This window comes from Thalassophryne amazonica, chromosome 13 (genome assembly GCF_902500255.1).
Source record: "Thalassophryne amazonica chromosome 13, fThaAma1.1, whole genome shotgun sequence".
NCBI lineage: Eukaryota > Metazoa > Chordata > Actinopteri > Batrachoidiformes > Batrachoididae > Thalassophryne > Thalassophryne amazonica.
Window position 1 is genome coordinate 31,289,253 of NC_047115.1, and position 23,562 is coordinate 31,312,814.

The 23,562-nt window shown below is 40.0% G+C and overlaps 3 protein-coding genes across 3 annotated transcripts in view; 1 reads left to right on the forward strand and 2 right to left on the reverse strand.

Moving 5' to 3' along the window:
• cfap43 (cilia and flagella associated protein 43) overlaps nt 1-3,132 on the reverse strand; it is a 76,071-nt gene extending 72,939 nt beyond the window's left edge. The window contains exon 1 of the mRNA XM_034184197.1: nt 3,028-3,132. Coding sequence (XP_034040088.1) covers nt 3,028-3,056 — 29 coding nt within the window. The 5' untranslated portion in view covers nt 3,057-3,132. The remainder of the gene's footprint in view (nt 1-3,027) is intronic.
• Nucleotides 3,133-3,230: 98 nt separating this feature from the next.
• LOC117522804 (glutathione S-transferase omega-1-like) lies at nt 3,231-8,630 on the forward strand. Its single transcript, XM_034184206.1, has 4 exons — nt 3,231-3,335; nt 4,300-4,403; nt 4,493-4,718; nt 7,364-8,630. The coding sequence occupies exons 2-4, from the start codon at nt 4,345-4,347 to the stop codon at nt 7,604-7,606; spliced, it is 528 nt and encodes a 175-aa protein (XP_034040097.1). The 5' UTR covers nt 3,231-3,335; nt 4,300-4,344; the 3' UTR covers nt 7,607-8,630.
• On the reverse strand, nt 7,629-22,788 carry itprip (inositol 1,4,5-trisphosphate receptor interacting protein). The gene is made up of 2 exons (XM_034184202.1): nt 22,691-22,788; nt 7,629-11,182 (listed from the first exon to the last, which is right to left on the reverse strand). The coding sequence occupies exon 2, from the start codon at nt 11,113-11,115 to the stop codon at nt 9,586-9,588; it is 1,530 nt and encodes a 509-aa protein (XP_034040093.1). The 5' UTR covers nt 11,116-11,182; nt 22,691-22,788; the 3' UTR covers nt 7,629-9,585.
• Between the last annotated feature and the right edge of the window lie 774 nt (nt 22,789-23,562).

Genomic DNA, 23,562 nt, shown 5'->3' on the forward strand with positions numbered 1-23,562 from the left:
CCACTGGTGTGAATATCTCTGACCAAACAATCAGAAACAGAATTCATAAGGGTGGCCTGAGGGCTCGAAGTCCTGTAGTGGACCCTGTGCTCACTAGCCAGCACCGTGGGGCTCGACTGGCATTTGCCATAGAACATCAAAATTGGCAGGTCCACCACTGGCACAGTGATTGTCACAGATAACAGCAGTTTCAACCTGAGCGCATGTTACAGACGTGAAAGGATCTGGAGACCATGGAGAACCTTATGCTGCCTGTAGCATCATTCAGCATTACCGGTTAGGTGGTGGGTCAGTGGTGGTCTGGATAGAACATAAAAATTGGCAGGTCCACCACTGGCACCGTGATTGTCACAGGTAACAGCAGTTTCAACCTGAGCGCATATGACAGACGTGAAAGGATCTGGAGGCAATGGAGAACCTTATGCTGCCTGCAGCATCATTCAGCATTACCGGTTGGGTGGTGGGTCAGTGGTGGTCTGGGAGGCGTATCCCTGGAAGGATGCACAGACATCTTACAGCCTAGACAACAGCACCTTGACTGCTATTAAGGTACTGTTTTCAATATGGCATCATTTCATTCCTAACACATTAGCCAGATCAGGAACGATATCCAGCATGATGTTTTCCTCATTGAAATCTGGTGTTTTCAGTATTCCTTTAATTTTTTTTGAGCAGTGTATATAGGATAATAGAATTACTCAAATGCTCCCTCTAGAGGACAGAATCTGACTAGCAACACTTCAGTAATTTCACACTTGTCAAAGATATTAGAACTACACTCAACAAAAATATAAACGCAACACTTTTGGTTTTGCTCCCATTTTGTATGAGATGAACTCAAAGATCTAAAACTTTTTCCACATACACAATATCACCATTTCCCTCAAATATTGTTCATAAACCAGTCTAAATCTGTGATAGTGAGCACTTCTTTGCTGAGATATTCCATCCCACCTCACAGGTGTGCCATATCAAGATGCTGATTAGACACCATGATTAGTGCACAGGTGTGCCTTAGACTGCCCACATTAAAAGGCCACTCTGAAAGGTGCAGTTTTGTTTTATTGGGGGGGATACCAGTCAGTATCTGGTGTGACCATCATTTGCCTCATGCAGTGCAACACATCTCCTTCGCATAGAGTTGATCAGGTTGTCAATTGTGGCCTGTGGAATGTTGGTCCACTCCTCTTCAATGGCTGTGCGAAGTGGCTGGATATTGGCAGGAACTGGTACACGCTGTTGTATACGCCGGTCCAGAGCATCCCAAACATGCTCAATGGGTGACTTGTCCGGTGAGTATGCCGGCCATGCAAGAACTGGGACATTTTCAGCTTCCAAGAATTGTGTACAGATCTTTGCAACACGGGGCCGTGCATTATCCTTCTGCAATATGAGGTGATGTTCTTGGATGTATGGCACAACAATGGGCCTCAGGATCTCGTCACGGTATCTCTGTGCATTCAAAATGCCATCAATAAAATGCACCTGTGTTCTTCGTCCATAACAGATGCCTGCCCATACCATAACCCCACCGCCACCATGGGCCACTTGATCCACAACATTGACATCAGAAAACCGCTCACCCACACGACGCCACACACGCTGTCTGCCATCTGCCCTGGACAGTGTGAACCGGGATTCATCTGTGAAGAGAACACCTCTCCAACGTGCCAAACACCAGCGAATGTGAGCATTTGCCCACTCAAGTTGGTTACGACGACGAACTGGAGTCAGGTCGAGACCCCGATGAGGATGACGAGCATGCAGATGAGCTTCCCTGAGACGGTTTCTGACAGTTTGTGCAGAAATTCTTTGGTTATGCAAACCGATTGTTTCAGCAGCTGTCCGAGTGGCTGGTCTCAGACAATCTTGGAGGTGAACATGCTGGATGTGGAGGTCCTGGGCTGGTGTGGTTACACGTGGTCTGCGGTTGTGAGGCTGGTTGGATGTACTGCCAAATTCTCTGAAACGCCTTTGGAGACGGCTTATGGTAGAGAAATGAACATTCAATACACGAGCAACAGCTCTGGTTGACATTCCTGCTGTCAGCATGCCAACTGCACACTCCCTCAAATCTTGCGACATCTGTGGCATTGTGCTGTGTGATAAAACTGCACCTTTCAGAGTGGCCTTTTATTGTGGGCAGTCTAAGGCACACCTGTGCACTAATCATGGTGTCTAATCAGCATCTTGATATGGCACACCTGTGAGGTGGGATGGATTATCTCAGCAAAGGAGAAGTGCTCACTATCACAGATTTAGACTGCTTTGTGAACAATATTTGAGGGAAATGGTGATATTGTGTATGTGGAAAAAGTTTTAGATCTTTGAGTTCATCTCATACAAAATGGGAGCAAAACCAAAAGTGTTGCGTTTATATTTTTGTTGAGTGTATTTCATATACTCGTGGTTTGATTACTGAATTGTCACAGAAATGCTGATGGAAAAAAGTAATGCATATAAATGACCATAGTAACCAAAAGAATGTAATGGCATTTTGTGCGCTTTTCTCTGAAAATGATTAGTGGAAAAACATGTGACATGAAAAAAACTGTAAGTAATTGTTATAGCTGTACTTGTAATACATATGCTAAAGATGTGTTTGCATGTAACGCAATTTTCTGATCTTAACCTAAGACATTGCCATGTAAAGAGTATTTTTTATTTATTTATTTTTTACTTTAACCAAAAAAAGGTAGCAATCAGAATTAGCAATAACCAAATTAAGACAGCTGGAGTATTCCAGTCTTGCAGATTGAGGTGCACTGTTGACATAAAGACTTTTTTCATAATTATGGAGTGTTATCAATATTTTACAAGACAAAGTGGACGAAATATTGCCGTCAGTCCTCTGTAATGTAAACAGGAACATGAACAGAATGTTCTTGAAACGAGTAAACACCACAATCCAAATATGGTTTTGTTTCGATGACTAATCGGATATCCATTGTTGTCTATGCATATGACACAAAAAAAGTGCACCACCAGCTACAAATGCAAATAATAGTGTAACTGTCGCTGACATACCTGACTTCTAAATTTCCAGTGTCGTCCATTTTTTACAAGGTACTCTGATCAAAAGGTTTTACATTTTGCAGATCAACGTCCGACCTAAATTTCCCTTCCGTAACCCTGACAACCACAAAACTCACTTACGGCTGCACGCTATTGGTTCATTCGAGACGGGACACGCCCACACTGTGAATAAAACCAAACGCTGTACTTCTGTCTTCACATTTGTGCTGTCTTACGTTCAAGATAACCACTTGTTTTTGTCACATAAATACATATCAGGTCAAGTGGAACCATGACTACTGAAAGATCTTTTGCCGAAGGTAAGTCGAAGAAATGATTTTAACTTTCATGTGTGGAAAAACAAAGACTTTGCACATTTTATTTGAAGTGCGAAATTACTAAATTGGTTTTGGACTCGCTGCCTTGTATAAAGTTGTATTTTATTCTTATTATTATTATTTGTTGTTATTTTTAAACTACTGTATCGTACACATCTGTCGTAAACTTTAAACAGCAAAATAATTAAGAAATAATAATAATAAAAGCCGTACGTGACACCGGTTTTGCTGAGCCGGGACAGTAATATTTGCTTTTTTTTTTTTTTTTTTGCAGCGCACCTATTATTCACGGAGATCAAATTACAACAATAAGGCCCCACAGCGACACTCTGTGGATAGATTAGGTAATAGATTACAATGATTGATTATTTTGGCACGACTCAAATAGCAAGACTATTTAGGGAAAAAAAATTAGCAATACAATAAATAAAAAAAAATGTCTTAACAGGGAGCACTAAAAAAGTCACAAAGTTGCTGTTGAGGTTAAATCTGTAATCCATTTTTTAAAAATTAATCAATGAAGGTATATATTTTTTTGTGTTTTCAGATTAATTGGCTGGTTAATTTAAATGTGAATCATAACCATAAATTCTACAGATAATGTTCAGCCTTGCATTTAATACATTAGAATTGGAATTCTGATATGGTGGCATTGTGGCTTAGTGGTTAGCACTGTTGCTCCAGCTTCCTCCCACCTCCAAAGACATGCATGTCAGGTAAACTGGAAACAGATTGACCGTAGGTGTGTTTGTCTGTCTGCATGTGGTGGTGTCCTTGCATAGCTTTGAAGAGGTGGGGATGAACTGGTTGTCTGTCTGGGTGGTTGCCACCTAGGATGCAAGATGATGCTCCCATCAGACTATAAAATTAACAGATGTGGATCCTCATGCTTTAAGGCAATTGCCTTTAAGGATTAAAATTCCAAATTCTTTTCTTCTTCTTCCAGGGAGTCCTGTACCTGGTCCAGTGCCCAAAGATCAGATTGTACAGCATGCGGTTCTGCCCTTTTGCACATAGGGCCAGACTGGTGCTAAACACCAAAGGGATCAAGTAAAGAAAATATTTATCCAAAATAACTTAACCAATATTACATTCCTGTATTTTTCACTCTAAAATTTTACCTTTAATCAAAAACACAGACATGAGACCATCAATATCAATCTGTCAAAGAAACCTGAGTGGTTCTTTTTAAAGAACCCCTCTGGGCTCGTCCCAACAGTGGAGACATCTGACGGCGACATGGTGTATGACTCTGCAGTCGTGTGTGAATACTTGGATGAAGTCTATCCCGACAAGAAGCTGCTTCCTTCCTCTCCTTTTGAGAAAGCTCAGCAGAAGATGATCATGGAATATTTTTCTTCCAAGGTAGTACTGTGTACATAGTGCCAAAATGGTCAATAGACAATATTAACCATCTGTGTTGAGCCATAATACAATCAGTTATCAAAGGAAAGGTCAAGCATACCCTAACTTTTTAAAATATTATTTTGTATCGTTGTAATTCAACAAACAGCTGGGGTCTCATTTATAAAACAGTGCATAGGTTTCATGCTAAAAGTATATGTACAAACAATTTTTTAGAAAATCATGCACATGCAAGCAATGTTGTCTTTATACAAGTAAATCACACACTACATAGAATTGCATGCAATTGAAGCTACCTCATATCTCGCTCACATTTATCCACAAATGGTCAATGCAAAAAAATCTTGTGAATATTTAAGCATACACATGAAGCCCGAAACATATATTTATGGCAACCAAGAGGAAGAACAGGAAAAGAAATATTTTAGAAACAGAAACACAGGTGCTTGTGAGTGGCCAAAGTAGTGGGGTGATGAATACAAATACGAGTGGCAACAAGAGGTAATGACAAGTCCTCAAATAGTTTTTTAACCGATTTTAACCCATTCACTCATGGTATCACGTGTAGTTTCATTTTGTTGCAAGAACCAACATAAAACACTCAACAGAATAGACTTATTTATCTTCACAGTTGTTGCAGAATTCTTTGTGATGCTGCGATGTCGCCACACTGCTTTCTTTATTTAGATAAAAATCTCAATTAAATTTGAGCAGTAAAAATAACATGGTCCATTTCTTAAAATAAAATTCCAGACAGGAAACTATTTGCGTCATACCAGTAGCAGACCTTGTCCAAATGATTGCAGTATCTGCAATGTCATGTCTACTATGTCATATTTACATTTAAACAGTGGTGGTTGCAAGACAACAGTGCTGATGAAATATTAAAAATGTAGTTTAAGACTGAGTGAGCGTCTTTATTTTACAACTGAACAGTGCTTATGAAACAATAGCTCACTATCACAAATAAAACCTATATATATATATATATATATATATATATATATATATATATATATATATATATATATATATATATATATATATATATATGGGGAAATAAGTGCGAGTTGAGTCACTTGCCCACTGCATCTTCTGTGTAATATGCTACTCACATTTCTCCTATCTGCCATCACTGAAAATAAGTTTCTGGGGGTGATAATAGATAATAAGATAAACTGGAAGACTCATATAAAACATATACAAAGTAAACTGTCAAGAAGCATTTCAGTTCTAAACAAAGTGAAACATTCTGGACCACAACTCACTCCGCATTCTTTACTGCTCAATGGTTTTACCATATTTACAGTACTGTGCAGAGGTATGGGGTAATACTTATAAAGGTACAACACAATCACTATCAGTAATGCAGAAAAGAGCTATAAGAATTATTCATAATACTGGCTATAGAGATCATACAAATCCACTATTTTTACAATCCAAATTCTTAAAATTCACAGACTTGGTTCATTTTCAAACAGTACAAATCGTGTATAAAGCAATAAACAATTTACTTCCAGCAAATATTAAAAATATGTTTTTTAACAGATCAGGGGATTGCAATCTGAGGGGGAAATATAATTTAAAGCATCAGTGGGCACGAACAACATTAAAAGGTTTCTGTATTTCTGTCTGTGGGGTGAGGATGTGGAACAGATTGGGAGTGGGGCTCAAGAAATGTCCAAGCATGAACCAGTTCAAACAGCGGTACAAAAATGTTTTTTTCTAGGTATAGGGAGGAGGAAAGGTAATGAGGGTTAGGGTGTTTTTGTTTTTTGCTTTGGCTTGTAAATATATAGTATTTTGTATGTAAGCAGGTATGTGTAGATATATATATATATATATGTATGTTTAGGTGTGTAGGAATCTGTGTATATGTGGCAAAGGGTATTACTGGTTGTGGGGAAGAAGGGGTAGGGAAAAATAAGCTTATGCTTCACCCTACCCCTTTTCGGACATGTTGGGTACACAGTAGGAACTTTTTTGTTATCTTCACTGATCTATCTTGTAATTGTTGTTGCATCAAATGTTCGAAATAAACAGTTTTCATTCATTCATTCACTTCATTGCTAAAATGTGTGTACGCATGGGTGAAAGTTTCCATACAGATATGCAAAACTTGCCATTTAATTTTTTTATAAATCACAATGCACTCATTTAAATTGGTGTGTACATTTTAAGTCCAGTTTTGTGTAGACACAGCAATTATAAGAGACCCCTGAACTGTTTTGCCAAAAAAAGTTGGCTTTAAGAAAATAGTTTTTTAAATGTTTCAATTTCTAATATTTATAAACTACATTATTAATCATGAAGCAGGGGTGGTGGCCAAGTGGTTAATGTGCTTGGTTTCAGTTCAGAAGGCTCCGGGTTCAAATCCCACCCCTGCCACGTCTCAATGTAATGTGGAGTTGCATCAGGAAGGGCATCCGGCATAAAACATATGCCAATTCAACATGCAGATCCACCTTGGATTTGCTGCGGCGACCCCGAGTGCAAACAAGGGAGCAGCCGAAGGGACTTACATTATTAATCATGAGTGTAACTGTTGTTGGGTTTATTTAGGCCACTGTAGATGTTTCTCAATTTGTAATGTATCATTTTGGTATAAATGGCCAAAATGTCTTGTGTATCTAAATTTTCTACAGATACAGCCATATTTCTACAACTACAACTTTGTTGAGAACGATTGTGTGCTGCAGTTTTTGAATAATTTGATTCTTTGTCCTTTCAGCTGCCTCAGTGACACACCTGAGCTGAAGAAATGGATGGAGTCCATGTTGGAGGACCCTGGCGTCAAAGCTTGCATGCACCCTGTAGACACTCACAAGGGTTTCTACAAGACCTTCATAGAAAAAATCCCAACTATGACTAAGGAGGAGGAACCATGACACTTTACACCATTTTTTTTAATTATTATTATTATTTATTGTTGTGCTGGAGTCAGTGTAATTGAAAGTTTACTTAATTTACGAGGAAACATTTTGTCTTTGTAACCAAAAAAGAAGCTCAAATGGGGGAAATGGTTAATGGAACATTACAAATGTATGCTTTTATTGTGGGATGATGGGGAAATAGAAAAAAGGGATTGAGATAGTTGGAACAACAGGTGTTGTCATTGCTTCATGTAAGTGTGCAGCTGTTCTTTCTCCCCCCACAAACACCAAAATAAAGGCTACAGATGCTGTTATGTTGTATAGAAAGCAAAATTATTTTCTCAAGGTTGTGCAGGCTTGGCCTTTGTCTAAACTGGAGTGCTACCAGTCACAATATCCATAAAGCAGCATGTTAACATGGAAAAGGCTCATGAACATAATAGCTGCCATCTGCATTTCCAGCAATACACATGGCCAAGGAAAGAGGTCACTGTTTGGTAAATGCTTTTTTATGACTGGCAGTAATACGTTATATACAAATTTTGTTAAAGTGCTCCATCTTTCAACTGAATTGGGCTCACAAATTTCTTAATATTTTTAATTTGCTTACATGATGTCATTTTTCAAATGTAAGGGCTTTTTACAAAATACATGTTTACATAAGTAGTGTAGCATGTCACAACAGTTCTGCAGGATCATTTGTTAAATACATTGACATCCTGAATGAATACAACTTTGCAGTTAAAAAACTTCAAAAGTACAATAACAATAAAAAAAAACTTAAAAGTACTTTTCCACTACTGCATCTAGTGCAGCAAATATTTAATTAATGGCACTCTTTGTGAACTTATATTATCCTTGTATTAATGGGAAATGTCCACCAGGTGGAGATACTGTTACATTTCAAGCACCTTGAGTACAGGCTGCTGTGGGACACGATGACAGAACCTGTTGGTTATAGTAGTAGATGAAGAAACATTTATCAGCATTTCAATAACTGCAACTGTTTCAAGTAACCAATTATCCCTAAGTAAGTAAAATGTAAAACATTTGAACATGAAATTCAAATGTTCTCATCAATCATGCAGATTTAATTATCTTCCACCCCGTTGTACAGCTCCGCACCACGATTTGGCACATCTGACATCAGATACCCTTCCTGATGCAGCTGTGGTTCCAGATGGAGAAACACACACAGCCGCTGGCCGTTTCTCAGCCAAGTACTAATCACAACTGATTCCATGGCTCCGTTCCACTTCAGTGATCTGATGATCAGGTGCACACAGACGTTGTCGGCGTCTAAATTAAATTAAAATCCTTTTTACAACTCCATGTTAAGGAGTACTGAAATTATAAATAGTATTAATTACATTTTTGCATCTTACAGCATGTGAAGTCATTGGTAATGTCAAAATTTAATTTATTAGTGATGTTGAGCTACATTTGTATGCATGTTAGCAGTATATGTTAAGAATGCCTAATCTGATTCTGATTAAACTCAGCAGGTACATTGGGCCAACGGATGGGGGAAAAGTAGTAGGACTGGTTTTGATTGGTCAAAACCAATCATACTACTACCTGTGCTACCTGTCTGTGTCCTTGGACAAGACACTTCATCTGCATTGTCTCAATCCACCCAGCTGCAAATGTGGATGAGTCTTTGCAAGACAAGTAACCTACAATGGGCTGGCATCCCATCCAGGAAAGGTTATGGACTGTCATTTGCATCACACAAATGAATCTGGGGTTAAGCACCGGCCCCAATGGACATCAATATGGGACTTGCGTCTTCTCCAATACCAGAAAATGCTAGTTTTATGAAAATTATGTCATTTTATTGTTTGTGAAACTGACTTTAAAAACCCATGTAACATTTTGGAAATTTGTGGTCTGTCATGAGGTTCCCAATGCTCACATTCTTTCATCTAGTCTGTGTTGGACACTTCCATTTGATAAGACAGATGTGTACTCTTGTATAAGTACAGATGCGTTCCTCAACATCTCCTGGAAAGCCTGACTGTGTTGGTATAAAGGTCCCTCTGCAACACCAGAGAGCGGAACAGATTTATGTGTTCCGCTGTGAAGAATCTCTTCGGAAGCTGGATCTCTTTTGGTACTTTACGATTCCCGACCAAAACGTGATAGAGTCTCTTCTCCTGTAGACTCTTCTGAATGAGCCCAAGTACGTCCCTAAGCCTGGCCTCCAACCTCTCATAGGCCCATGCAGAGGAACTTTTACTGAGCAACAAGTGCAACAGAGCCGTCTTAAAGTGGTAACTGGTCAGTGCGCTTTTTCCCGTGAGTCCAGTTTGCTTTCTGTGGAGGAAAGTAACAATCTGAAGACAGTGTAAATGGCAAGAATTTTGTGGGAGGAGTTTAGTGAAATGTTTCAACAGGTTCCTCTCATAAACTGCAAGAGAAAGATGCCAGTATGGGTCAGGGGGATGATCACAATCTGATGGAAAATGTGACACAAAATAAGCATCTGTGTCGTCCAACTGGACGACTGGGATTAGGTTTACCAAGATGACTTTCCCTGAACGAAACCGGATCTTCAGCGCACCAGCGGCATCCAGGTTGTGAAAAGTGACTTCAAAGTCATATTTGTGGGAGATACGCCCCCAAGCTTTGGTTAAGGAGATCTGAAACCACTTCATGACTTCATCTTTGGCTAAATAAGGTGTGTTCATGGTGCACAGCCGCTCGTCACTCTTGTGGACTCCACTGAGCTCATCGTTCTTAATATGCAACAGACAAAGCATGTCCTCTCCGAGGTTAGCGGAGCCACATAGACAGTCCTCCCCGTTATCCCCAAACTGGACCACTTTGATTGTGCCACATCCGTGCATATCTGGAGGAATGTTGCTGGCTGGACTACACCACAAATGGAACTGGAAAGAATGCAGCTCCGGTAGAGAGAAAGGCACAATCAGATCGCACGTTAGTGGTTTGCACACCTTCCAAGACTCGAACATACTTCCAATGCCAACAAAGTCACCAACTTCCAGGTCTGCGTACTTGTCACAAATATGCCTCAGTGATTCCAGCAAGTCATCGCCAAAGCCTTCAGAAAACTCCTTCACTCGCCAGTTTTCGTGAGCTGAAGCATACGTGCATTTGTTACAGAAGTTGTTCAGACTGTCCTTATCTAGTGGCATTGTTCTGGGGTTTACAAGCCCACTCTCTAAAAACACATCCTCATCGTCACCTGGCCGGACTTCTACATCAGCAAAGTCCATCCTGCACATTTCAATGGCAAAGAGTACGAGAAAGATTACAACACTCCAGAAGTGCCAAGTGTAACAGTCCTCTGAGACTATTTTTTCTTGCTTGTATTCCAACTGTGAAAGCTCTTTCTCCAGCCTGACCTGCTCTATCTTCAGTCTCTCTTCATGTTCCCGCATGCGAGCGATGAGTTCCTCATCCTCATCAGGGAGTGTGGTGTTCTCTTTAGGAAAAAGCAAGGGCTGGTTTAATATGGCAGCCACCACCACCATACAAAGTCGAGCAACAGCCCCATGCATCTTCAGCTAGACTGGACCACCAACATCTAGGCAGCGTGCAGACATTCAGGGAGCTGTACCTGAGAAGCTGCAAAGAAAAAACAGAGGCATTAAAGGAATATTAGCATCGTAGAATTTGAGAAAGGTCGCAGATGTATTTACAAACTGGTCTCTGGTCCTTTTACTCCCCCACTGTATGACTTAGACCGGCACCTTTCTTAACCAGGAATACCTTGCATGGTTCAATATTATTATTATTATTATTATTATTCATGACTGTCCAATAAAAAATAGAAAAGCTTTCTGGACAACAGGGGTACTCTGTCATGCTGCCTTGGCTTTTGACCCAATTTGGACCAAATGGGGCACACACTTAGGTGGCTTCCAGATTTCCCCTTAGAAGGTCAGCAGGAGGTCAATTATAGTGAGGAAAATAAGTATTTGAACACCCTGCGATTTTGCAAGTTCTCCCACTTAGAAATCATGGAGGGGTCTAAAATTTTCATCTTAGGTGCATGTCCACTGTGAGAGGCATAATCTAAAAAAAAAAAAAAAAAAAAAATCCGGAAATCACAATGTGTAATTGCAAACAAAGGCTACTGTATACAATTATAGGATGAGGTTCACATAATCACGGGTACACCTCATCAAAAGTCTATAACTGTCTTATTATATGGTAAACAAGAAAATTGGGAGTTTGTCAAACATACTAAAACTGAAAAATCAATCTCAAGTTTCAACTCTTGATTATTACTGTCATACTGCACCAACAGGTCCAAAATACTTCATGAGCACAATTTTTAAAGCCCCTTTCACACCCGGGCTGCCTCGAGCTTCCTGTGGTGTGATGACGACGCAGGAATGTCTGCGTCAGGTGCGCACTGAAGACAGACTGTGAACTCTGATTTCTAGTTTGTATTTGTTCTTGTGCTGAGCTGCAGGTCTGCGCTCTGAGTTCTGTTATAGTTCATCTTTCCTATTTTGACCGCGAGATGCACGTGCGTGAACGAAGTGTCTGTGAGTAAATGTGGAGATGTCCTGTCTCTGGCAATCAGTCTGTGAGCAGGACTTATGTCCTTTCTTTAACACAGTGATGAGAGAGTTTGTGGAGAGCGAGGAGCACAGACAGCCTTTTTTTTTTTCTTTTAATTGTTCACATGTGCGCGCACAAACGAATCGTCCATGAGTGGACTGGAGCTGTCCGGACTTTTTACTGAACATGGACATATGTCCTGTCTCTGGCAGTCAGTCTGTGAGCAAGACTTTTATGGACTGTACTTAAACACATTTGTGAGAGAAGACCGAGGAGCTGCTGCAGCAACTGCAGCCAGCAAGGTTTTTTTTTTTTGTGTGCTCTTAGTTTTTACTGCATTGTATACATGGCGTCGTCATGACGACGCACGATGCAACTCGAGGCAGGCCCGTGTGAAAGGGGCTTAATAAGGAATAGTCTTTGTGAAATAATGCACAGGCACTCATGTAGAATTTACAAATCAAATGAATTTTATTGATATAGCGCCAAATCACAACAACCAGTTGCCCCAAGGCGCTTTATATTGTAAGGCAAAAGCCATACAGTAATTACGGAAAAACCCCAACGGTCAAAACGACCCCCTGTGAGCAAGCACTTGGCGACAGTGGGAAGGAAAAACTCCCTTTTAACAGGAAGAAACCTCCAGCAGAACCAGGCTCAGGGAGGGGCAGTCTTCTGCTGGGACTGGTTGGGGCTGAGGGAGAGAACCAGGAAAAAGACATGCTGTGGAGGGGAGCAGAGATCAATCACTAATGATTAAATGCAGAGTGGTGCATACAGAGCAAAAAGAGAAAGAAACACTCAGTCCATCATGGGAACCCCCCAGCAGTCTAAGTCTATAGCAGCATAACTAAGGGATGGTTCAGGGTCACCTGATCCAGCCCTAACTATAAGCTTTAGCAAAAAGGAAAGTTTTAAGCCTAATCTTAAAAGTAGAGAGGGTGTCTGTCTCCCTGATCCGAATTGGGAGCTGGTTCCAGAGGAGAGGAGCCTGAAAGCTGAAGGCTCTGCCTCCCATTCTACTCTTACAAACCCTAGGAACTACAAGTAAGCCTGCAGTCTGAGAGCGAAGCGCTCTATTGGGGTGATATGGCACTATGAGGTCCCTAAGATAAGATGGGACCTGATTATTCAAAACCTTATAAGTAAGAAGAAGAATTTTAAATTCTATTCTAGAATTAACAGGAAGCCAATGAAGAGAAACCAATATGGGTGAAATATGCTCTCTCCTAGTCCCTGTCAGTACTCTAGCTGCAGTATTTTGAATTAACTGAAGGCTTTTCAGGGAACTTTTAGGACAACCTGATAATAATGAATTACAATAGTCCAGCCTAAAGGAAATAAATGCATGAATTAGTTTTTCAGCATCACTCTGAGACAAGACCTTTCTAATTTTAGAGATATTGCGCAAATGCAAAAAACAGTCCTACATATTTGTTTAATATGCGCATTGAATGACATATCCTGATCAAAAATGACTCCAAGATTTCTCACAGTATTACTAGAGGTCAGGGTAATGTCATCCAGAGTAAGGATCTGGTTAGACACCATGTTTCTAAGATTTGTGGGGCCAAGTACAATAACTTCAGTTTTATCTGAGTTTAAAAGCAGGAAATTAGAGGTCATCCATGTCTTTATGTCTGTAAGACAATCCTGCAGTTTAGCTAATTGGTGTGTGTCCTCTGGCTTCATGGATAGATAAAGCTGGGTATCATCTGCGTAACAATGAAAATTTAAGCAATGCTGTCTAATAATACTGCCTAAGGGAAGCATGTATAAAGTGAATAAAATTGGTCCTAGCACAGAACCTTGTGGAACTCCATAATTAACCTTAGTCTGTGAAGAAGATTCCCCATTTACATGAACAAATTGCCCATTTACATGAACAAACATCTTGTCAACAAACTGACAGTCAAGGTAGGCGTTGTATCGCATTATCCGATTGGTCGTTATCAATAGAAGGCGCCGCTTGATTGGCTAGCGCTACACTGCACGCGAGGTGTACTTGGCTCCACCAGCGGTCACCTCGGCTCCACCAGCAGTCAACTCGGCATGTGGTACAGTTCAGAAAGTGGGGAATGGGCAAAGCAGAAGTTAGCAAAATCACATACCATATAATAATACCAAATATTAACACTGATTTTCACAGGTGTTGAAATACTTATTTGCAGCAGTAACATACAAATAAATTATTTAATAAAATCATACATTGTGATTTCCATTTTTTTTTTTTTTTTTTAGATTATGTCTCTCACAGTGGACCTGCACCTAAGATGAAAATTTCAGACCCCTCCATGATTTCTAATTGGAAGAACTTGCAAAATCACAGAGTGTTCAAATACTTATTTTCCTCACTGTATTTGAATGAAGGTCATGATGGAGGTCAATGGGGTCAAATATAATACTGACACACTATGCACTTCACTTTTCCCCTCAAAATTCTACTCACAACACCCCATAATGCCAACATGAAAAAAAAGTTTGGTTTTTTTGCAAATTTATTAAAAATACAAAAACTAAGAAATCACAGGCATGTAAGTATTCACACCCTTTGCGCAATACTTTGTTGATTCACTTTTAGCAGCAATTACAGCCTCAAGTCTTCTATGATGCCACAAGCTTGGCACACCTTGGTGCACAGCCATTTTCAGATCTCTCCAGAGATTTTTTTGGTAAACTCCAGCCAGGCTGCCATGTGCCTTTTACTGAGGTGTGACTTCCGTCTGGCCACTCTACCATAAAGGCCTGATTTGTGGATTGCTGCAGAGATGGTTGTCCTTCTGGATGATTCTCCTCTCTCAACAGAGGAATGCTGGAGCTCTGACAGTGACCATCGGGTTCTTGGTCACCTCCCTGACCAAGGCCCTTCTCCCTTGATCGTTCAGTTAAACGGGTGGCCAGCTCTAATAAGAGTCTTGGTGGATCCAAACTTCTTCCATTTACGAATGATGGAGGCCACTGTGCTCATTGGAATCTTTAAAGCAGCAGAAATGTTTCTGTATCCTTCCCCAGATTTGTGCCTCCAGACAATCCTGTCTCTATGGTCTACAGACAGTTCCTTTGACTTTATGTTTGGTTTGTGCTCTGACATGAACTGTCAACTATGGGACCTTATATGTAGACAGGTGTGTCCTTTTCCAAATCATGCCCAATCAACTGAATGTACCCCAGGTACCCCAGCTGTAGAAGCATCTGAAGGATGATCAGTGGAAACAGAATGCACTTGAGTTAAATTTTGATCATCATGGCAAAGGCTGTGAATACTTAAGTGGGTGTGATTTCTTATTTTTTTTATTTTTAATATATATATATATATTTTTTTTTAATAAATGTACAAATCTTTACAAAATACCATTTTGGAATAAGGTTGTAAAATAAAATGTGGAAAAAGTTAAGCGCTGTGAATAATGTCCGGATGCACTGTAGTTGTTACTGTCTTCATGCACACAAGTGCTATTACATAGTTAAGAGAAAGAGAGCGAGAGATATTTACTAAATGCATGCCTGACAAAAAATGACTCCACCCACCATGGGGAAGTACCATATGTACATATTGCAGCTCTAAATATAGAGGCAGTGGGCTGAGTGACGCACGTGTCGAGTATCAGCCTGTGCAGCACTGGAGGAAGGAAGACGCAGCTTTCAGCAGAACATTGTTCTTCTTTGATAAATATGTTTTCTAGCAAATCACATCAGCTTTATCCACTATGAAATTGCTACTCAGTTTATAAGTGATGTGAAGGAAAACACACACTATTACCACCTTTGATCACAAAGCAAACATGTAACGCAACATAGAAGATGGAAGAGGAAATTACATAAGGTTGTTGCTTTATATGTCACAAGATTTCAGATTTTAGCAGAAAAGACAACTGGCCAGTATTGAAATGTGTCATGAAGAATTACCAGAATTACAGATCTTTTGCGATAAAGCTCACAAAATGATACCCATGTCATCCCTCTCCCCACACTGCCATATTTGTTGCTTGCATTATTACACATCAGTGGTAGTAAGTCATTTGTGATGAAACACTCAAATTAATAAAATGGGTTAACTACTAATATCAACTGACAATTAAATACCTGGCTTGGGGCCTGTTTTTATTTTTGGCAACATCCTCCTGATTGTGCTTTGGGGTCACTTAAGAAATCCGGTTTGGATAGGTTTAGTTCTTTGGAGGGTGGGGGCAAAAGGGGTGGTCCGAGGCTCTCTCCCAGATTACTACCATTTGTGATGTAATGGTGTGGCAATTGTGTGACTAAATTTCTGAGAAATAATGTGCTTTCAGCACATTAAGTCAGTTTTCAAGACAAAAGAGGATCTAAACCAAACCTAGAATGGTGGACCTACAGCAAGAAGGTCCCAGGTTCACTCCCGACCTGGTCCTTTCTGTGTAGAGTTTTCATGTTCTCTCCATGTTTGCGTGGGTTCCCTCTGGGTGCTCTGGCTTCTTCCCACTTCCAAAGACGTCTATGTTAGGTCAAGTGTAGAGCTGCCACAAACGACTATTTTGATAGTCGACTAGTCAACGATTATTTTCGCAATTAGTCAACTAGTCGGATCATATGTAAATTGCAGCTTATCGCATTTTATCAACATCATTATCGATACCTCCTGTGAATTTTCTGTGTGCTACAAGTAGGTTTTACAGGTTTTCTATGTCAACAACATTTTATTAAGTCTTAAAGTAAATAAATATGAAATTGGTCACTGGATCCTTGATCTCTGGACATAAATAAACTCTACTTGTTGGATCCTTGATCTCTGGACATAAATAGAAAAAAAAAAAAAATCTGTAGTTTTTGTCAAAAGCATTTCCTTTCAGACATTAATGGCATGGATGTTACTCCATGCCTCTGAGCTGAACTCAGCTAGCTGCTGGAGTCTGCTGGTCTGCAGCCATACAGTCTTGGGCTGCTGCACGTCAGCCAGAATGTCTCATTTTTGGAGGAAAAAAAAAAAACATTTTGATCAATTGCAGTTTATTGTTTGTATTACAACATTTGGAAAGAGGTGCCATTTGATTTAAATGGTGATTCGCTTTGGTTATTAATTCTGAGCGGACTCTATCTTTCTAACTTGACTCGGCGGGGCAGCGTTTGGAGCAACGGAACAGAGGACGATTCTCGTTTCTTTCTCGCAACAAGACAGGAGTCCCAGTTAGTCACTTTAATCTGCACAAAAGTGACTCACGATTGACATATTTTAATGACTTTGAGAGGAGATAAGAGGCGGAGTTGCCACTTCTGAAGAGGAGCGAAGCAAATATCCAATGAAGCAGCGGATCAAAGCACTGCTTCAGTGGTTCAAGGTTCAAAGCAAATAACTCGTCGACTACTAAAATAGTTAAGGGTTTCAATAGTCGATGTAGTCGTGACTAGTCGATTAGTCATGGTAGCCCTAGTCAAATGGCGACTCTGACCAAAGCTGTGAATGGGGGTGTGACTGACTTTGCCTGTCTATATGTGGCCCTGCGACAGATGTGTGTGCTGTCCAGGGTGAACCCCGCCTCTCACCCAGTGACAGCCTCCAGCTCTCAATGAATGAAGTTTTCTCTATTATTATGAGAGCAGCAGTACATGAGGATCAAGTGCCAGGAAAAAAAAAAAGAAGTTTCCCATGACCTAACTCAGTTGGATGTTTTCCTGTGCCTACATGCCTCAGCCCAGCCAAACAAACTCAAAACAAGACAAGGGTGGGTCATATTGACCATTACACCACAGCATTTATTTAATATCCTGCATTCAAATCCAGCTCAGTCACCTTTCTCCAAAACATTAGAAAAATAGCAGACAACTAAACTGTAACAAAGACACGAATGTTTTCCATAAACTGTATCTAAAAATACCTATACATGAAAATATCTACGAGTATGTACCAGATTTGGCATAGGTGGGTCAAGAGTGGGGGTCTGACAGGACTGTAGCGTCAATCCCCAAATGATCTGGTCCTATACTGCCCTCAGTTTCCATAGCAGCCACAAGACACCATTTAAAAGGGAAGGGTTTTTTCCCTCCCTGGAGTCCAGATAAAAAATTTTATCTTCAGTATTTATTTAGAATGCAAACACTGTAATAAGTTAATATAATGGCTCGGATTGAGTCATCAACATCTTGGATTTTTTGGAATCAGCCAAACTTTCAATCACTGTTGTGTAGTGAGTATTTTCACTTCTTTGCGCCTGTCAACTCTGCTTTATTTCTACATCTGTTACCTTACAGTTGAAATGCTGTCATTGTCAGTTTCAGGAATATGACAGTGCTATAAACTAAAACATTTCTGGCTGAAAGGACCATTTCTTTCAGTGGAAAATGACGGCAACAGATAAGTGAATCTTGCTGAGAAAGCTGCACAATTTTATCCAATTTTGAAAGCGTGTGACCAAGAAGACTGAGAGGAAGCGTCGGCAGGTGACTACAGTAGAATGTTCTGTTTGGGATTTCAATGAGACAGCTGTGGCGTGAACATGGGACTTGAAACAGTTACCACTCATTCATGTTAGAAAATTGTACCTTTACCTCCTTGTTGACTGTGGATGGACAAATGAAAGAATCAAGAAACACAAATGTGATGATGGCTACCAGATGTTTACTGACCATCATGTTGAATCTGTAGAACTTGGAATTTTCTGAAGGGCACAATGAATTTGTCTATATATGAAGTCAGGTGAAGCCTGAGCAACATCAGACAACAGCATGATATTCTATGTGGCTGCTGTGTTCCACTTCGGTAATAGAAAAATCAGCAGGATGCAGATGTGTTACAGGGTAACCCCCCCCACCAAAAATTTTTTTTTGCATGTGTACATGTATTAACTGTCATTTTCTGACCACTGCACGGGTTACAACTAGGGTTGGGCTGACAAATAAGAATCATCTGTCAACAAGCCAGGTACCATCAGTCATCGACGAGTCAGAAATACAAAAAACAGCATTAGCATGAAGAGACTACACATTTGAGCTGACTAATTCATCTGCCAGGGTTCACACACTTTCGTCAGTGAGTGAAGGGAGTGGTGGCAGCTCCAGCAGGTCTATTCTTTTGCAATGCAACCGGATGCAGAAATACCACTGACTGCAAATCTCGAGAAAAAAGGCAATAAGAGTGCGTCCCCTACGTTAGTTGCTGTGGGCCTCACAGCTGTTATAGTTTTCCATCTGATGTACATGCTTAAAGTGCTTTACAATGATGCATCACATCCACCTATTCATGCACACACACAGCCATGCAAATCCCTCTAAAGCATACAGACAGCAAGTTATGGATTAAGGACCTTGTCAGGGGCTTGATCTGCAGGAATGACCTCATCTACACTTATCACAAGGTCCCTCGAGCACGGTCCTTAATGCAGGTTCTTTTTCCTAAATGGCTCCCAGTGTAAGTAGAAGGCCTTGCATGGCAGCACTCTGACAGTGTGTGTCAGTGTGGATGTAAGGCATCACTGTAAAACACTTTGAGCATTTCCATCTGATGCATTAAGCCCATAATGTTGGAGTCATGTTGGTATTTTAGAAAATGTTCACACAAACTTTTATCCTTGTTTTCAAAGTGACACAAAACAGTTCAGCGCCTTCCGGGTGTGACGATTTACCCAAACTGACTCCAGCGATGGACCCAAACTGACCCGGACTAACCCAAATATGACTAAATGAAGTATTTTTATTTATTTTCAGAAATGCGCTGTTCTCAAAATGGTACATTAACCCTTTATATACGGCGATGGCGCCCACTCCATATTTTCCATATGCGTATTTTTTTTTACCGTAACTCCACCATAGTTTGTCCAATCCGAATGATTCAAAGTGCATTGTTAAGCTAACACCAATGGCTTTCCAATGATATATGGTGTATTACGGTAAACGTAAGCCTGTGATGTCATAACGCAGAGGAAATACACGGAAGTTTTACACTAGTGCGCCGCTTATTCTCATTACCGTAAATTCTCATGTAAGCCCTCAATCTGAAAAATTTCAACACTGACAGCAAACCAAGAACCCGTGCTTTCCAACAGTATGCTATATGTTGCATATATTACGGTAAAGTGCGTTCGGTGACTTTTGAAATGAGGGAAAAGTATGAAAAAGAGCGCAAAAGTGACAGAAAAGTACAGAGACAGACAGCAAACATAAATGTAGTAATTTTTGAGGAAAAGGCAGGGTGTTAGTGTCATTTGTGAAGGTGTGTGTGCGTGTTTGTGTGGGTGTGATGGCTCCATCAGCCACAAGCCACTGCCCGGTGCCAACAAGCAGTTGAAACCCAACTTGCCAGCGATCCACAAAGGGGCGGCATTCTTGCAAGGTTTGCAAGAGGTCAACCTGCTGGATGTGCAAACTTTGTAAAATTGGCCTCTGTCTTCAGCCAGACAGAAACTGTTACAAACAGTACCACACTGACTGATGTAGTTTAGATCTAATTTTGATTCTTGGATATATATATTTGTATATAGTTTGACACTTTATTGTTTTATTCATATTGTATAATTTTGCACAAAATGAGTGCTCAAATGAATGATTTATTGCACATTTTAATAATACAGATAATAATTGATATATTTATATATAGTTTTGCACTTTGTTGTTATTCATATTGTTTGGTTCTGCACTTTAAAATTGGTTACTTTTTGCATATTTTCGCCTTGTAAAATGTTTACTTTTGCACTGTTTCTGCACTGTTTCTGAGTTCTAGACACACAAAATTAATTATTTTGATTGTAAACACTTACAGCTTCCTGTTAAAAATGTGAAATCCAAACTTCCTTTACATAACAATCATTTTTCACTAAAAAACTGAAAAAAAAATCAAGTTCGTTTTTGTGTTTTTTCTCATTTTAAATGCTAAAACTTAGAAATAATGTGTATAAATAGTTAATCAGGTGTAATATAATTGAAATTCAGGTACTCTTGGAAAAGGGTGCCAAAGCACACAAACATAGAACATTATTTCTTAATTTTATTGCTATAATAAAAAATTATAACCAATCGTCCATTTATAGCCTCAGTAGGTAAAGGGTTAAAAGACTGCTCTCTCTCCCCCCCTCTGTCTCGCTGCTTCTTCAGAATGCTGAAACAATAAACAAGGGATGTTAAAGTGTGTTTGTGAGTACTGGCAATTTTTTTTTTTGGGGGGGGGGGGGGGCATACAATGGACTCTGAACTTTGATATCTGATGTTACGAGCCATGCTGAGACAGTAGTGCATCCCGCTGTACGTCTGCAAAGGCGAGTGCCGTTTCCTTTCAATGCACTGTTTTGAGAATGGAGTGCATTTCCGAAAATAAATAACTGTACTTAATTTGGTCATATTTGGCTCAGTTTGGGTCCGTCTGGGTAAATCGTCGAACCCACGCCTTCATACAGAAAAAAAAGTGTACAAACTGAGGAGAAATAGATTGCAACAGAACGCATGAAACTGAAAAAAAAAATCCCACACGTGCAGCATTTTTAAAGCTATTTTATGAAGACTATGACTTTATCTTCGTTAGTAAAACTGACATGAGTACCACAGTGGACACCACGTAATTAAACAATAAGGAGAAGTGGAATAAACCAGTCAAGAACCGGTCTTTATTTGAAATGAATCATACATCTTGTGTTGAAGGACATTACTGTGAATGTAGTGTAAATAGAATATGAAAAAGTGACAATATATACAATACATTAACAGTGTGTACTTGGGGATGTTTAGTTGTAGCAGCAAAATGAGGCACAGTTCACCGAAACGTGACGCCAGAGGAACATGACTCCACAACATTACAGACATAAAACACCTCAAGAACCAAAATATGCTTTTAAAGTACAATAATTAAACTACCCTCACTGGCGTACATGTTGGCAGCAGTTTTGTTAAAGATTTTATATATATGTTATCACTGTTAAACATTTGTACCTTTTGTCTTCTTTCTCATGAGAACGGTGTTGTGCTGTTTGCACTAACCCTGAGAATGTACGTGTGATTCAACCTTGTTTTAGCATGCTGGGGTCAATCTGAACTGGGAATGAAGAACTGGATGTACTTATTATTATTATACAACTTGTTTTTGTAGCCGCTAACGACTGGGAGTGAAGCATGACGGGGTCAGTCATGAACTGGGAGTAATAGACCTGAAGGTTGTTTTTGACTGTTGTGATGTGATGCTTAGTGTGAAGACCAGGACACTCCAGGCAGATGCACAACAGCTGATAACTGCAACAGACGAACGAGATGTGCTGACCTCCGACGATAAGAGTAAAAGAAAGAAACTGTTTTTCCTTACAGCTGCACTTATTGACGTATGTGTTTATGTTACGGGAAGAAACTTGTCTCGCGTTGTCCCCCCCCCCCCTTAGGACAAGTTTTATGATGTAATGAGGGCTTCTCTAATAAAAAGAGCGGGAGCACAGGCCAGACTTTAGTGTAGCCTTGGTGTACAGCCTGGCCGCACTCCGCGCGTGATTAATTTGACTTTCTGTCTCACTGGTGTTTCTTGACTCTGTTTGTCTTATCAAAGGTTTTAAGAATGTTTGGAGGAGAAAATACCCAACAAGTTTACTCGACATTCAGTTGAAGAAAAGCTCAAAAACCTACCTTTGCGCTTTTTTTGGAACCATTCTTTAGAAAATGATGACTGCTTTCCGTTCTGAGAAGCCTCCCTAAACACACGCAGCTGAAAGTTTCCGTGGTCCCTGAACGTTGCACGTTTCCTGTCAGCGCCACCCATCACGCCCCGCCCACTTTAGACCAAACCATTTGCAGAAATATCAGGGTGACCAGATTATATTTATTATTTTTAAAGAAAAAATATAAGAAAGTGATGTCTTTGAAATTCCTAGTAAATATGGATAAGGATCCAGATCATGGAGCAAATGTGGGCTTTATGTTTATCAGCTCCACGTGGAATTACAGTCACTGAAGGTGTGCAGGACTCCACTGGTTTCACTTTCATGCATACAGTTGTGTTCAAAATAATAGCAGTGTTTATAAATGGGTAAACCTCAAAATCCTTATAATAGTTTTTTTTTTCAATGCACATAAATGCTTTGGGAACACTGCACATTCTATTTCAAATCAAAACTTGAAGAAAACTTTATCAAAATTATTGCTTTACACAGAAATGGAAGAAAAAGGAATAATAGGCTGTTCAGAATTTGTTTCGTTACAATCTCAAACATTTAAATCAAATCAGTTTTTTTATATAGCGCCAAATCACAACAAACAGTTGCCCCAAGGCGCTTTATATTGTAAGGCAAAGCCATACAATAATTACGGAAAAACCCCAACGGTCAAAACGACCCCCTGTGAGCAAGCACTTGGCGACAGTGGGAAGGAAAAACTCCCTTTTAACAGGAAGAAACCTCCAGCAGAACCAGGCTCAGGGAGGGGCAGTCTTCTGCTGGGACTGGTTGGGGCCGAAGGGAGAGAACCAGGAAAAAGACATGCTGTGGAGGGGAGCAGAGATC

What these genes read in the sequence shown, in the direction of transcription:
- LOC117522804 (XM_034184206.1), top strand. Translation starts at nt 4,345, where the DNA reads ATGCGGTTCTGCCCTTTTGCACATAGGGCCAGACTGGTGCTAAACACC. An exon ending in CTAAACACCAAAGGGATCAA is followed by an intron (nt 4,404 to 4,492) that starts GTAAAGAAAATA and finishes TCAAAAACACAG; the next exon opens with ACATGAGACCATCAATATCA. An exon ending in TGGAATATTTTTCTTCCAAG is followed by an intron (nt 4,719 to 7,363) that starts GTAGTACTGTGT and finishes AATTTTCTACAG; the next exon opens with ATACAGCCATATTTCTACAA.
- itprip (XM_034184202.1), bottom strand. Translation starts at nt 11,115, where the DNA reads ATGCATGGGGCTGTTGCTCGACTTTGTATGGTGGTGGTGGCTGCCATA.